The 13,706-nt window shown below is 38.2% G+C and overlaps 1 protein-coding gene across 2 annotated transcripts in view; it reads left to right on the top strand.

Annotated features, from left to right (window-relative positions):
• LOC126354115 (tyrosine decarboxylase-like) overlaps positions 1–13,706 on the top strand; it is a 193,229-nt gene that overhangs the window by 9,338 nt on the left and 170,185 nt on the right. For both annotated transcript variants that reach the window (XM_050003508.1, XM_050003509.1), the window contains exon 2: positions 10,584–10,789. In XM_050003508.1, coding sequence (XP_049859465.1) covers positions 10,584–10,789 — 206 coding nt within the window. The remainder of the gene's footprint in view (positions 1–10,583; positions 10,790–13,706) is intronic.

Below are 13,706 nucleotides of genomic sequence, written 5' to 3'. Positions count from 1 at the left end.
AGGTCTCTGCCTGAGTTGAAGTCTGGATATAGACAACTTGGCCCCATTCCAATCTCAAGTCATCCAGCAGGTGACTCGACAGTGTGATGGGCCAAGTTGTCTACATGCGTCTGCTGGGTGACTCCCTTCTGCTGATGGGTACTTTCCTGATGAGCTGTGGATGCAAGCCTGAACCACCTGGTTGCCTAACTAGACCCTCACTGTCTGCCAACCCATGGGGGGTCTATTCTTACTGTGCAATGACCAGAGCCATCATCTACAGCAGGCCTGAAGCCACAAGACAGTATGCCCTGATCTGGTGTGTTGAATGCTGCCGCTAAGGAATGACCAAGCACTCAGGCTTGTTCTCTGTCAGGCATCGTAGAGAATACTCCACCTTGCATTGGCTCTGTATGGCAGTGCTTACATCAGTAAGCAATGGTATTAGCACATGCCATCTTCCAGGCAGACCACTGGTGATGCTGGTGCCCTTCAGTGTCTGTGGTGGCCTGCATCACAGAGGGCACTGACCTCCTCTCCAGCTACAATTCCTTCTATTTAACTGTCATGAATAAAGGACTGACTTAACAAGGGAGGTTTCACTGATAGTTTGCTGTTCAACTGCAGCTAACCACCATCACTGCACCCATGTCCAGGCAAGGGAATGACATGCCATCCTGACGTACCAGCAGCCAGTCAACTCATCACTGTTGGGGTTACATTCTGACTTGTACATTACTTTTATATATGTCCCTTAAATGTTTTCTATCATTTTTACAAGTTTCTAGTGTGTACATACCAGGGGAGGATTTACAACCTCAGAAAATGAGTTTGCAAGAATCTGTTTGTTGAGCATGTTGCATTTTTCTTACAGTTCTATTCTGAGTTAAGAAAATGACTGAACTAGGTGGTGTAATGCCACAAAATATTATTCTGTGCAGCAGAATGCTATGGATTTCGGCAAAGTATGAAAAATTGTTGTAACAGAAAGTAAATCTGAACTATGAGATATTTTATTCAGACTTCCATCTATTTTGTTTATATGTGTATGTCATCTGAAGTAGTTTTGAAGCCAAATGCTTAAAACTTTTGCTTTCAATTGATATGTAATATTATCAGAGTTTATTATCACACTGGTGTTTCATGCATCAGGTATAAAACAGAAATTTAGTGATGTTATTTTTTTGGCACATGTCAATAACTTATTCCACTAAAACAACCCACTTAGTTGGGCTGCAGTTTTATTTACAGTTGCTTGTAGTTGATTTGGTGTGCTTCCTATTATAATAAGGATGCATGAGTCATCTGCAAAAACAGTAACTTGTAAAATGTAAACTTTCATGGCCGGAACTGTCATGATTAATAAAATTCTTTTCCGGGCTATTATGCCGTGGTCTGATGGATTTCGCATTGTAAACCAACGTTTCGTCCCCATCTGCGGAGGACATCTTCAAGATGTCCTCCGCAGATGGGGACGAAACGTTGGTTTACAATGCGAAATCCATCAGACCACGGCATAATAGCCCGGAAAAGAATTTTATTAATCAAAAACAGTAACTGTCCATGCTCAATGTTCAGGTCTAGGTCTTTTATATACAGGACGTTACAGTGTAAACCATTTTAATGCAGTGTCTCTAATGCTATATACTTGGAGCTCTTCCAACAGTAACTTATGCAATGGTCAGAATATTAAAGGCTTTACTTAAGTTTAAAAAATGCCAGTGGTATTTTAAGAACAACATGTTCTTTGGTTTCATGTCATGTCAAGTGGTTAATTGCCCACAAGCTTTTGGCAGAGATCTTCTCTGCTATCGTCAAGTGGTTAACTTGTGGATGCCACTGCTGCACTTATATAGCTGTGATGTCAACAGTGACATACTGGTGCTCAGTCTCACACCATATAAGGTAACGTTTTGGTGGCACAACTGCCATGCCCACTTTCAGCTCCTCAATCACAGGATCCCAGGCCATACTCAACAGGTGCACTGCAACTGAGTATGGCTTGGCATTTTTTCATTGGGAAGTAGAACTGGTTGTGGCAATCACACCATATGTCATATGGGACTGAGCACCAATGATGTCACTGGTGACAACATGACTATACAAGTGAATTAGTGGCGTCCATATGAGAATCAACCACATAACAATTGCAGAGGAAATCTCTGCCAAAAGCTTGTGGGCAGTTAACTACTTGACATGGCTTGAAACACAAGCATTATTAGTAGAATTGCCATGAGAACATTCATCATGCAGTGGTATTTTGTTTTTTTCTCCACTGTTTCTAAAGCATATTGTATAAAACCATAGATGACTCTAGTTATTTATTTTTGTTGAATATCAAATATTTATTTTTGTCCAAAAATTTCAAAAAGCTGTTATACATTAGTCAATAGCCTTTCTGCAGTGGCCACATTAGTTCCCTTCAGATCACTGAAGATGAGTGTTGTCATACTTGGCCATCACTTGGATAGGTGACTACCTAGGTCTGCCAAGTGCTTTTGGCAAGTGAGAGTACCCTCAGCCCTTGTGAGGCCAATTGTACAACTATTTCATTAAGAAGTGGCAGCTCCAATCCCAAAAACTCTCAGTGGCTAGGAGAACACTGTGCTGACAGCATGCCCCTCTATATCTGCATCCAGTGGCATCTGGTGGCTGAGTATGGCAAGGCAGTCAGTTGGAACCAATGGGTCTTTCAATTCCTGTTTAGACAGAGTTTCAGTTTGTTATACATTACTTTTTCCATGATTTTACTAAAGCTTGATAAAAATGTGACTGGTGTATAGTTTTCTCTATAGAATGTGTCTTCTTTCTTGTGAACAGGGACCAGTAAGAAATCTCTAGACAGTTTGAAATTGTCTGTGTCAGAAAAGATAAGGTGCCTGTATCTGCAAGAGGCAATGCAATGTTAGTAACACATTATTATGAAATAATATGCAATAGCATCAGTTCCTGATGACATTTTCTTGAAAACATTTGCAAGATGTATGATTTCATCTGGAGTTGTTTTGCAAGTATAGGCTGAAGAATGACAAGAGTGTAGTTTGTTCTTTTGTCTGTTTGTACTACTGGTATCTCTTTTATCACTGACCATTCAATTGTTCATGACAACTGCATTGTAACACCTGGAAAAAATTATAGTGTCCTGGGAATCATGGTTCAGGGTGATATTTTCCATTTTGGGGTTGCTTTATTTACCTTCTTTTTCTTACTTTCCAGGCTGCTTGACTTCTACTTGCTGATTCTGTTATAAAGTTATCACTGGCTGATTCTGAAAGTAAATGTTCATGGAAGGGGGTATGTTATTGTCTTTTTCTGTTTTTCAGCAATTTTTTTTTCCCTGCACTGGCATTCTAGGGATCGGAGCGTGGAATGTCAGATCCCTTAATCGGGCAGGTAGGTTAAAAAATTTAAAAAGGGAAATTGATAGGTTAAAGTTGGATATGGTGGGAATTAGTGAAGTTCGGTGGCAGGAGCAACAAGACTTCTGGTCAGGTGAATACAGTGTTATAAATACAAAATCAAATAGGGGTAATGCAGGAGTAGGTTTAATAATGAATAAAACAATAGGAATGCGGATAAGCTACTACAAACAGCACAGCGAATGCATTGTTGTGGCCAAGATAGACACAAAGCCCATGCCTATGACAGTAGTACAAGTCTATATGCCAACTAGCTCTTCAGATGACAAAGAAATTGAAGAAATGTATGATGAAATAAAAGAAATTATTCAGATAGTGAAGGGAGACGAAAATTTAAGTCATGGGTGAGTGGAATTCAGTAGTAGGAAAAGGGAGAGAAGGAAACATAGTAGGTGAATATGGATTGGGGGTAAGAAATGAAAGAGGAAACCGCCTGGTAGAATTTTGTGCAGAGCATGACTTAATCATAGCTAACACTTGGTTCAAGAATCATCAAAGAAGGTTGTATACATGGAAGAACCCTGGAGATACTAAAAGGTATCAGATAGATTATATAATGCTAAGACAGAGATTTAGGAACCAGGTTTTAAATTATAAGACATTTCCAGGGGCAGAGGTGGACTCTGACCACAATTTATTGGTTGTGAACTGTAGATTAAAACTGAAGAAACTGTAAAAAGGTGGGAATTTAAGGAGATCGGACCTGGATAAACTGTCTAAACCAGAGGTTGCACAGAGTTTCAGGGAGAGCATAAGGGAACAATTGACAAGAATGGGGGAAATAAATAAAGTAGAAGAAGAATGGGTAGCTTTGTGGGATGAAGTAGGGAAGGCAGCAGAGGATCAAGTAGGTAAAAAGACGAGGGCTAATAGAAATCCTTGGGTGACAGAGGAAATATTGAATTTAATTGATGAAAGGAGAAAATATAAAAATGCAGTAAATGAAGCTGGTAAGAAGGAATACAAAAATCTCAAAAATGAGATCAACAGGAAGTGAAAAATGGCTAAGCAGGCATGGCTAGAGGACAAATGTAAGGATATAGAGGCTTATCTCACTAGAGGTAAGATAGATACTGCCTACAGGAAAATCAAAGAGACCTTTGGAGAAAAGAGAACCACTTGTATGAATATCAAGAGCTTTGATGGAAACCCAGTTCTAAGCAAAGAAGGGAAAGCAGAAAGGTGGAAAGAGTATATAGAGGGTCTATACAAGGGCTATGTACTTGAGGAAAATATTATGGAAATGGAAGAGGATGTAGATGAAGATGAAATGGGAGATATGATACTGCGTGAAGAGTTTGACAGAGCACTGAAAGACCTGAGTCGAAACAAGGCTCTGGGAGTAGACAAAATTCCATTAGAACTATTGACAGCCTTGGGAGAGCCAGTCCTGACAAAATTCTACCATCTGGTGAGCAAAATGTATGAGACAGGCGAAATACCCTCAGACTTCAAGAAGAATATAATAATTTCAATTCCAAAGAAAGCAGGCGTTGACAGATGTGAAAATTACCGAACTATCAGTTTAATAAGTCATGGCTGCAAAATACTAACACAAATTCTTTACAGACGAGTGGAAAAACTGGCAGGAGCCGACCTTGGGGAAGATCAGTTTGGATTCCGTAGAAATGTTGGAAAACGTGAGGCAATACTGACCGTATGACTTATCTTAGAAGAAAGATTAAGGAAAGGGAAACCTACATTTCTAGCTTTTGTAGACCTAGAGAAAGCTTTTGACAATGTTGACTGGAATACTCTCTTTTAAATTCTGAAGGTGGCAGGGGTGAAATACAGGGAGTGAAAGGCTATTGACAATTTGTACAGAAACCAGATGGCAGTTATAAGAGTCGAGGGACATGAAAGGGAAGCAGTGGTTGGGAAGGGAGTGAGACAGGGTTGTAGCCTCTCCCTGATGTTATTCAATCTGTATATTGAGCAAGCAGTAAAAGAAACAAAAGAAAAATTTGGAGTAGGTATTAAAATCTAGGGATGAAGAAATAAAAACTTTAAGATTCGCCGATGACATTGTAATTCTGTCAGAGACAGCAAAAGTCTTGGAAGAGCATTTGAATGGAATGAACAGTGTCTTAAAAGGATATAAGATGAAAATCAACAAAAGCAAAATGAGGATAATGGAATGTAGTCGAATTAAGTCGGGTGATGCTGAGGGAATTAGATTAGGAAATGAGACACTTAAAGCAGTAAAGTAGTTTTGCTATTTGGGGAGCAAAATAACTGATGATGACCCAAGTAGAGAGGATATAAAATGTAGACTGGCAATGGCAAAGAAAGCGTTTCTGAAGAAGAGAAATTTGTTAACATTGGGTATAGATTTAAGTGTCAGGAAGTCGTTTCTGAAAGTATTTGTATTGAGTGTAGACACGTATGGAAGTGAAACATGGACAATACCTAGTTTGGACAAGAAGAGAATAGAAGCTTTTGAAATGTGGTGCTACAGAAGATTGCTGAAGATTAGATGGGTAGATCACATAAGTAATGAGGAGGTACTGAGTAGGATTGGGGAGAAGAGGAGTTTGTGGCACAACTTGACTAGAAGAAGGGATTGGTTGGTAGGACATGTTCTGAGGCATCAAGGGATCACACATTTAGTATTGGAGGGCAGCATGGAGGGTAAAAATCATAGAGGGAGACCAAGAGATGAATACACTACACAGATTCAAAAGGATGTAAGTTGCAGTAGGTACCGTGAGATGAAGAAGCTTGCAGAGGGTAGAGTAGTGTGGAGAGCTGCATCAAACCAATCTCAGGACTGAAGACCACAACAACAACAATTGAGGTTTTGATGCCTGTTATTAACCGTCTCTTTTCTTTTGGGGTTGTGCCTTTTATTACTTGTGTTTTGAGCAGGAAATCAGTTTCAAAATAATCACTGAAAATGCTACAGAATTCCACAAATATTTTGTTGGTGTTATCTTTTTGCAAAACTGTTTCTCACCTTTCTCCTGATAATAGGGAATTGACTGTTTGTTCATTATGTGTATTGAACCTTTTGTTGTACAGTTCATATATACAAATGAAACTACATGGTTCCAGATAGTTTAGAAGGAATACCAAGTTGGCTGAGGTGTGAATCTGAATTTGGATTGGGGAAGATCGCTCAAAGCCACTGTGCCGAGGTGCCACAGCAGTTAGTGCATCTGCTTAGTGAGCAGGAGACTTGGGTTTCAAACCTAGCCTTAGTACAAATTTTCATTTGTCACTTCAGTCTACATATACATTTCATTTATTATTCTGAGTGGACAGCAAGTAACTTGTGAGTGTGACAGCTCGAACTTCATGATTACTGATACTTTTATTTACACATTTTGCAGTACAAACCATGTTTGATCCAGAGCAGTTCTGGTATCAGTGTTTTTCTGATTTTTGTTGGCGCTGTTATTTTCTGTTTTAAGCTGAATGTATTTTTAAACTACAGCAATAGTTCTTATATTTTGCTGGTTCTGAGAAAATAAATGTTGAACTCTCCACAGAACACTGTTGGTTTGTTGTGTAGATGAAGCCCATTAGAATGTATTCAAGTTTATTTATGAATGAGACCAAATTTCCAAATGAGCTACAAGTATATTTGAATCACTGACTCCATAGTGTGTCAGCTCAAACTCCCTTTCTCCATTGAGATGCTGTAACATGCTAATAATTTTATAATGAATACTTGTTTGATTAAATTTCCAGCACCTCCATTTTTATAACTGTTTCTACAGAAATAATTTTCTGATACATAGCATGGTATAGAAAAAGAGAATCTGGTTCATCATTAGCCAGTGTTCTGTGATGCACAGAACATTAATAAAATGTGCTTCATTATTTAGGAAATTCTCTATATTTGAAACATTTTATGTGACCAACTGAATATATTCATGACAGACAGAAAGAGAATGTAGAATGAATGTAGAATGTGGACTTTTGTTGATGTAATTTATTTGAGTACCAGTTGTGATTTTTACATAAGCATTTAAATTTTGTACAGGTATTTTTATTACATCACTCAGAGTATGTCCATCAAGTGCATGAGCTCAAAATGGGGCAATATCTCACCAAATCTCTTTTAAAATGTGAAAGAAATGTAAATCTCATGTCAGCTTTTTAATTCATAGAATATGCATTATTATGATGGCCAATGTTAAAGTGCCTGCCAAGCTTTATGGCCTGTCTGAACTGAACTGAATGCTTTACACATGTGTGTGCCTGGGATTCCTGATTTGAAACAAGTGGCATACAAGTGTCAGTTTTTGTTTGGGAAGTTCTCAGTTGCACCAACTGAAATCACTGTGTGTCTGTTAGTGAGACAGTTGTGATATTCTGCAAAGCATATAGAGCCAATGTTATTGTGTTCAGTGTGAATTTGTATAAAAACTTTTACAGTGCATCTTGACAAGTCACAATAAGTGTGCCAGCAAGTAGTTAATCAATTATGGAAGGAAGCTAAGCTGCTGTTCACTGAGAAGAATTTTTTTAGTGATCATATAAATCAAAAGATTAGCCATGCCATGACTAAGTATAGACATGGATTTGGGGAATTCTTGAAAATTTGCACAGCTATGGACAGAAGGTTGAAGTTAATGGACCAGTGGACACATCCTGTAATGGGGACTGGCAATGTCACTATTAAGCAAACAGTTTTGCAAGGCAGGTTTATGGCTCTCCTCACAGATGAGGAAGAATGGCCAGCAGGCCATATAAACAAATGGGGACCAGTGTGTGTATTAATCAGGTTCAAATGGGATACTGATATGTTATGAGAACCTCTACAATGTAGTTACAACAGAACTTAGAAACCTGCATCTTGAGACCAAAATAGGCCAGATGGAGTTGACATTATAATTATTAAGGAACACTTCACTTATTCCTTCCAGAGGGACTGTATCAGTGGTATAAGAAAAGGAATATCAATAAGAGAGACCAGATGCTCAAGTCAGGCAGTTGTGTCTCCATTCTGTCCACCAGTGGAACCAGAGAGTGTTTAAGTTACAGACCATCCATGATGACCATTTGATGATGAATCAGTGGCAAACCCGTTTTCTGAATCAACTGCCAAGTTCTTCTTACCTGTAACCCACCCTCCTATACAAGAGACAACTCTCCACAGCTACAATTACTTTACCAACTGGCACCCTTCTTGTTACTGTAAATGATTTCCCTCCACTAAATCTTCAACCCCCATGGTCTTTCCACTATTGAGTACCACCTTTCCCAAAGTCTGACCAACAGCAAATCTCTAATCTCCTTTCTGGTTGCCATGGCCAACTATATTCACACCCACAACTGTTTCTCCCTTGAAGCCATCACCTGTATACATATCTGCAGTAGAGCAATTAACACCAGTATGACACAATCCTATGCCATCCTATCCATGGACCATCTAGAGCAATCCTTTATAACCATCCAGAATCCTGAACACCTCACTTGGTTCAGGTTCTTTGATGACATCTTTGTGATTCAGACCAAAGATGAACAAACCCTACTGACATTCCTCCAAAATCTCAACATCTTCCCCATTCGCTTCATCTGATCTTTCTCAACACAACAGGCCTCCATCCTTGATGTTGACCTCCATATCAAGGATGGCTATAACAGTATATCTGTCCACATCAAACTTACCAAATAGCAACAACACCTCTGCTTTGACAGCTGCCATTCATTCCATACCAAGAAGTCCCTTCCATACAGCCTAGCCAGTCATAGTTGTCACATCCTCCCCACTATCCTCCCCACCCCTCCCAATGCAGTATTCCACTGCCCACCAAACCTACATAACATTCCTGTCTATCACCACTCCATCCTTTCTCCCCACTCCTTACCTCATGGCTTATATCTCTGCAGAAGAAGTAGATGCAAAATCTGTCCCATACATACTCCCACTGCCACCTACTCAAATGCTCTCACAGGCATCTCCTACCGTAGCAAATGTAGGGCTACCTGTGAAAGCAGCCACATGATCTACAAACTAAGATGCAACCACTTTGCCACTTTCTACATGGACACAACAAGTAGTAAGCTGTTTGTCCAGTTGAATGGCCACTACTAGACTGTGACCAAGAAACATCTGGATACCAGTTGAAGACTACTAAAGTTCCTAAATAAAACCACTATACACACACAATTAATTAGTACTTAGCTTTCGATGTTCCACTACAGCTGTGGTTCATTGTATAGATTGTATTTGTCTACAAATATTTCATAATCTTCTCATTACTTTCAATAGGTGATTCAGTACTCATCTTCCAAGGCTCTATAACTAGTGGCATGAGCTCTTTAGAATTCAAGATCATATAGCAGGCAATTTCAAGTCTGTAAACTATGGAAAGTCATAGTTCATAAATTGTCTGAATAGCTTACAGTTCATTTGACCAGTAAAATTTTTGCATACAGAATTTATGCAAAGATAGAAAACAGCAGGGGAAAATATTAAAACAGGATTGGACAAGACAAGTCTGTCTTCCTCTAATAGTTATATTAAATGGTTCAATAAAAGTGGCTAACTCTGAATTGAACATTTCACATCAGCATTTCAAGAGCGAACAAGTAGAAGGCATTTGTTTCTAATTGCTCTTAATACTATTTTGTTTTGAAATTTTAGGGCTGTACTATCTAACATATAATAACACAATGACTGATGAGAGAAAAATAGTAACAAAGGTATATTCTACTTTTTTTCCAAGTCAACATTCATTTGACCAAGAATGTGTAAATTAATATACATAAAATATATGATTTATCTGTGTCAACTGCTGAATGGTCAGTGTGGCTGACTGCCATTGCCAGGGAATTTTTCTCAGTGGCAGGGCTAGTACAGGGTGCACTCAGCCTCATGAGGCCAACTGATGAGCTACTTAACTAACTAGCAGTGGTTTCAAGGTCGAGAAACCTGACAGCAATTGGGAGAGTGGTGTGCTGACCACATGCCCCTTTATACTACAGCCGATAATGCCACTGGCTGAGAATGATAGCGCAACTGATCAGGTCCAAATGGTTTATCTAGGGTCAGAATGCAGAATGTGGAAAAAATATATGATTTACTTTGTGAGGCACAAGCATAATGAAGTTCACCAAACTTCTAGTGGCTGAGACAAAAAATAGATTCGGTATTCATAGCCATCTGTAATTTTGTTTTCTTTTTCATAAATGATAGAAATACTTCTCTTTTTTTTTTTTTTTTTTTTTTAGAGGGAATGTCAGTTCATGATTTCAAGAAGCATGGGAAAGACTTGATTGATTACATATACCAGTTCATGCAGACTATAAGCTCAAGAAGAGTCAATTCTGATGTAGAACCTTTTTATCTTGTAAAATTACTCCCGGATGAAGCACCCCATGAACCTGAGGAGTGGGACAAAATTATGAAAGATGTTGAAGACAAAATAATGCCTGGGGTAAGTTTCTTTAACATTACTACCTACAGTTTTCAATAAATAGTGTTGTGGAAACTGTTTTTCACTTATGAAATTTGTTACAAATGATACAACACAATTGACCAGAGCGCTCATGTCAACAGAACAATGCCAGAAGAAAAAATTACCATCTTTACTTATCATTAAAGTTGCCACTTGCTCAAAAAAGTGTTAGGTATGTAACAGCAAAATCTCAGTTTTCCCAGTAATGTAATGATCTGACAGCTAGGGAAACAGATTTTAAATATTTTTTGAAATAGGTTTTTCTGGACAATTGTTCTATAGAAGGAAATCAAAATTGCAAGCCAGTAGCATACAAAATGAACTTTTGATTTTCCTGTTAAAAATATGTTTTAGAAAGCCAATCTGTTTTTAGCAGATGTGTTCATCTTTGTCACACTAGTGTAAAAAGTATCATGAAACCAGCTAAGGAAAAATCTTTGCATTTCACATACACTGAAAAGCCAAAACCTTATGCCTATAGCCTGCCATGACATTGGATGCTACCTAATGGTGTAGCGGGAACATGACACAATAAAAAAGTACGTAAGCAGAGCACACATGGATGGGGGATCACCCTAACAAAGATATGGGCTACAATATATGGGGGAATCCATTGAGATAAGCAAACTTTGACAAAGGGTAGGTTATTATTATGCAGAGCCTGTGAATGTATATCTCTAAAATGGTGAAGCTGAGCATACACTCATGTGCTCCTCTCATGAGCATCTACAGAAAGTGGTAGAAGGACAATGAAACTACCAGTAGGTGCTAAATGGTTTGACATCTGCAACTCTCCACAGAATGTTGGGCTAAGAGGCTTGTCTACTGTGCAAGGTAAGGTAGATGGTGATAAGTGGGATCTCTGTTGAAAGAACATAATGGTGGTGCACACACAAGTGTTTTGGAGCACACCGTTCATCATATGGTGTTGAACATGGAGCTCCATAGTAGACCACCTGTCCATGTTCGCATACTGAATCAGTGACTTCATCAGTTATGATTGCAGCAGGCAGGGGACCATCAGGATTCAACCATCAATCAATGTTAGCTCATTGGTTGAATTGCACTTTTACTACAATATGTCAATGATTGTCTCCACAAAAATTGTCATCAATGGGAACGGTGCCTCATACCATGCAGCGTTCGACAGACACAAGCTGGTGAGAGCAGTATTATTGTATTTTATGGACAATAAGACTCACTTTTTTCTGTGAAAAATTGTCTCCAAAATTCTGGTACATCTCATACTCAAAACTAAAATAAAGATGTCCAGTGTTTGATTTAAAATTCCCACCTCTCTTAAAAATGGCCATATATTCAGTGTCATGGGACACCTACCTCTATCTAGCAAAACTGGAATCAACTGGAATTGTCTCCATCCTATTCGACCACCTCAAACACACAACATTGTCAAGCCTATGATGCATCACTGCAGTCTATGGTGCCAGTGAACCTGAACTGGAAGTGACTTGTGTTATTGGTAACAGTGCAATACTTTTGCCAGTACCTAGTTTTGTAATTGAAGAAAATAAAAAGTATTCATATGATGTGGACTATAAATTGAAAGTAACAGTATATACTGAAGAATATGTAAACAGGGCAGCTGAGTGACATTTTAGCCCTCCACCAACAGAAAAAATCATTTGCTATTGATGGGCTAATAAAGATAAATTGATAAAAATGAGGAAGACTAAATGCACAGATAGAGAACTGAATGCAAAATGGCCAAAACTAGAGTAAGATATATTGAAATGGATTCAAGGACAGAATCAAAATGTCACTGGAATTAATACAAAAATAATTGAAATACACGCTCATAAGCTAGTGCTACAGTGGAACTTAACAGACTAGGGTGGAGTGCTACAGCCTTATGAAGCATCATGAACTTAGTATGTGGAACAAACCAAAATCCCTCAGAAAATGCCACAAAAGTATGAAGGGAAAATATTAACTTTCCAGTGCTTTATTATTCAGCATCAAAAGAAAACCAGTGTGGAACTAAGCAAGATAACAAGTATAGATGAAACTCCTATGACATCTGATGTGCTGAGTAACAAGTGTTGCTATGCTGAGTAACAAGTGTTGCTATAAAACTGTAACTATAAAAACAAGTGAACACCAAAAGATGTACTACACTGTTGTCATTTCATGTTGTGCTGACAGCACTAAACTTAAAAAAATGATCATTTTCAAGCACAAAACAATGTCAAAACCTTCTGAAGTACCACCAGTTGTTGTTGCTCACATACATGACATTGGCTGGATGGATGAGGCTAGTGTGAAACTACAGATTAGCAGAGCATGGGACAGAAAGATGGGTGCTTTGTTGAAGAAGACTTCTCTTCTTGTGCTAGATCAGTTTAGTAGTCATTTGAAAAATTCTGTGAAAAAGGATTGAGACAGGTAAATACAAGGCTTTCTATTATTCTGGGAGGACTTGTTTCACAATTGCAACCCCTTGTTGTCTCAAAATAAAAAAGCCATTTAAAGTGAATATGAGGGAGGAATGGAATTAATGAATGATAGACGAAACCAAACATGAATTCACATGGAAGAGAGCTTTAAAATAACTTACAATCAAACAAGTGTGTCACTGGAAAACACAATTTTGATCTATAGTGAGAGAAGACATTAATATTAAATCTTTCAAGAAGTGTGGCATAAGTAACACTCTTGACAGCAGTGAAAGCCATCTTATATATGAAGAGTACAATCATGATGATGAAGAGGAAGAAAAAGAAGAAGAAGAAAGTTCAGATGATGTTTTCCAGGGTTTTTAAGGTCACTTTAGTTTTCTAAACTAAGAATTTTGTTAAAAATATGACTTTTCAAACTAACAATAAAATTGTAAAAAATGATATTTCTAAAAAAATTCTTTAAACATTCTATCAATTAC

Source organism: Schistocerca gregaria, chromosome 3 (genome assembly GCF_023897955.1).
Source record: "Schistocerca gregaria isolate iqSchGreg1 chromosome 3, iqSchGreg1.2, whole genome shotgun sequence".
NCBI lineage: Eukaryota > Metazoa > Arthropoda > Insecta > Orthoptera > Acrididae > Schistocerca > Schistocerca gregaria.
Note: the sequence above shows the minus strand (reverse complement) of the source record. Positions and strands in the feature narration are given on the sequence as shown.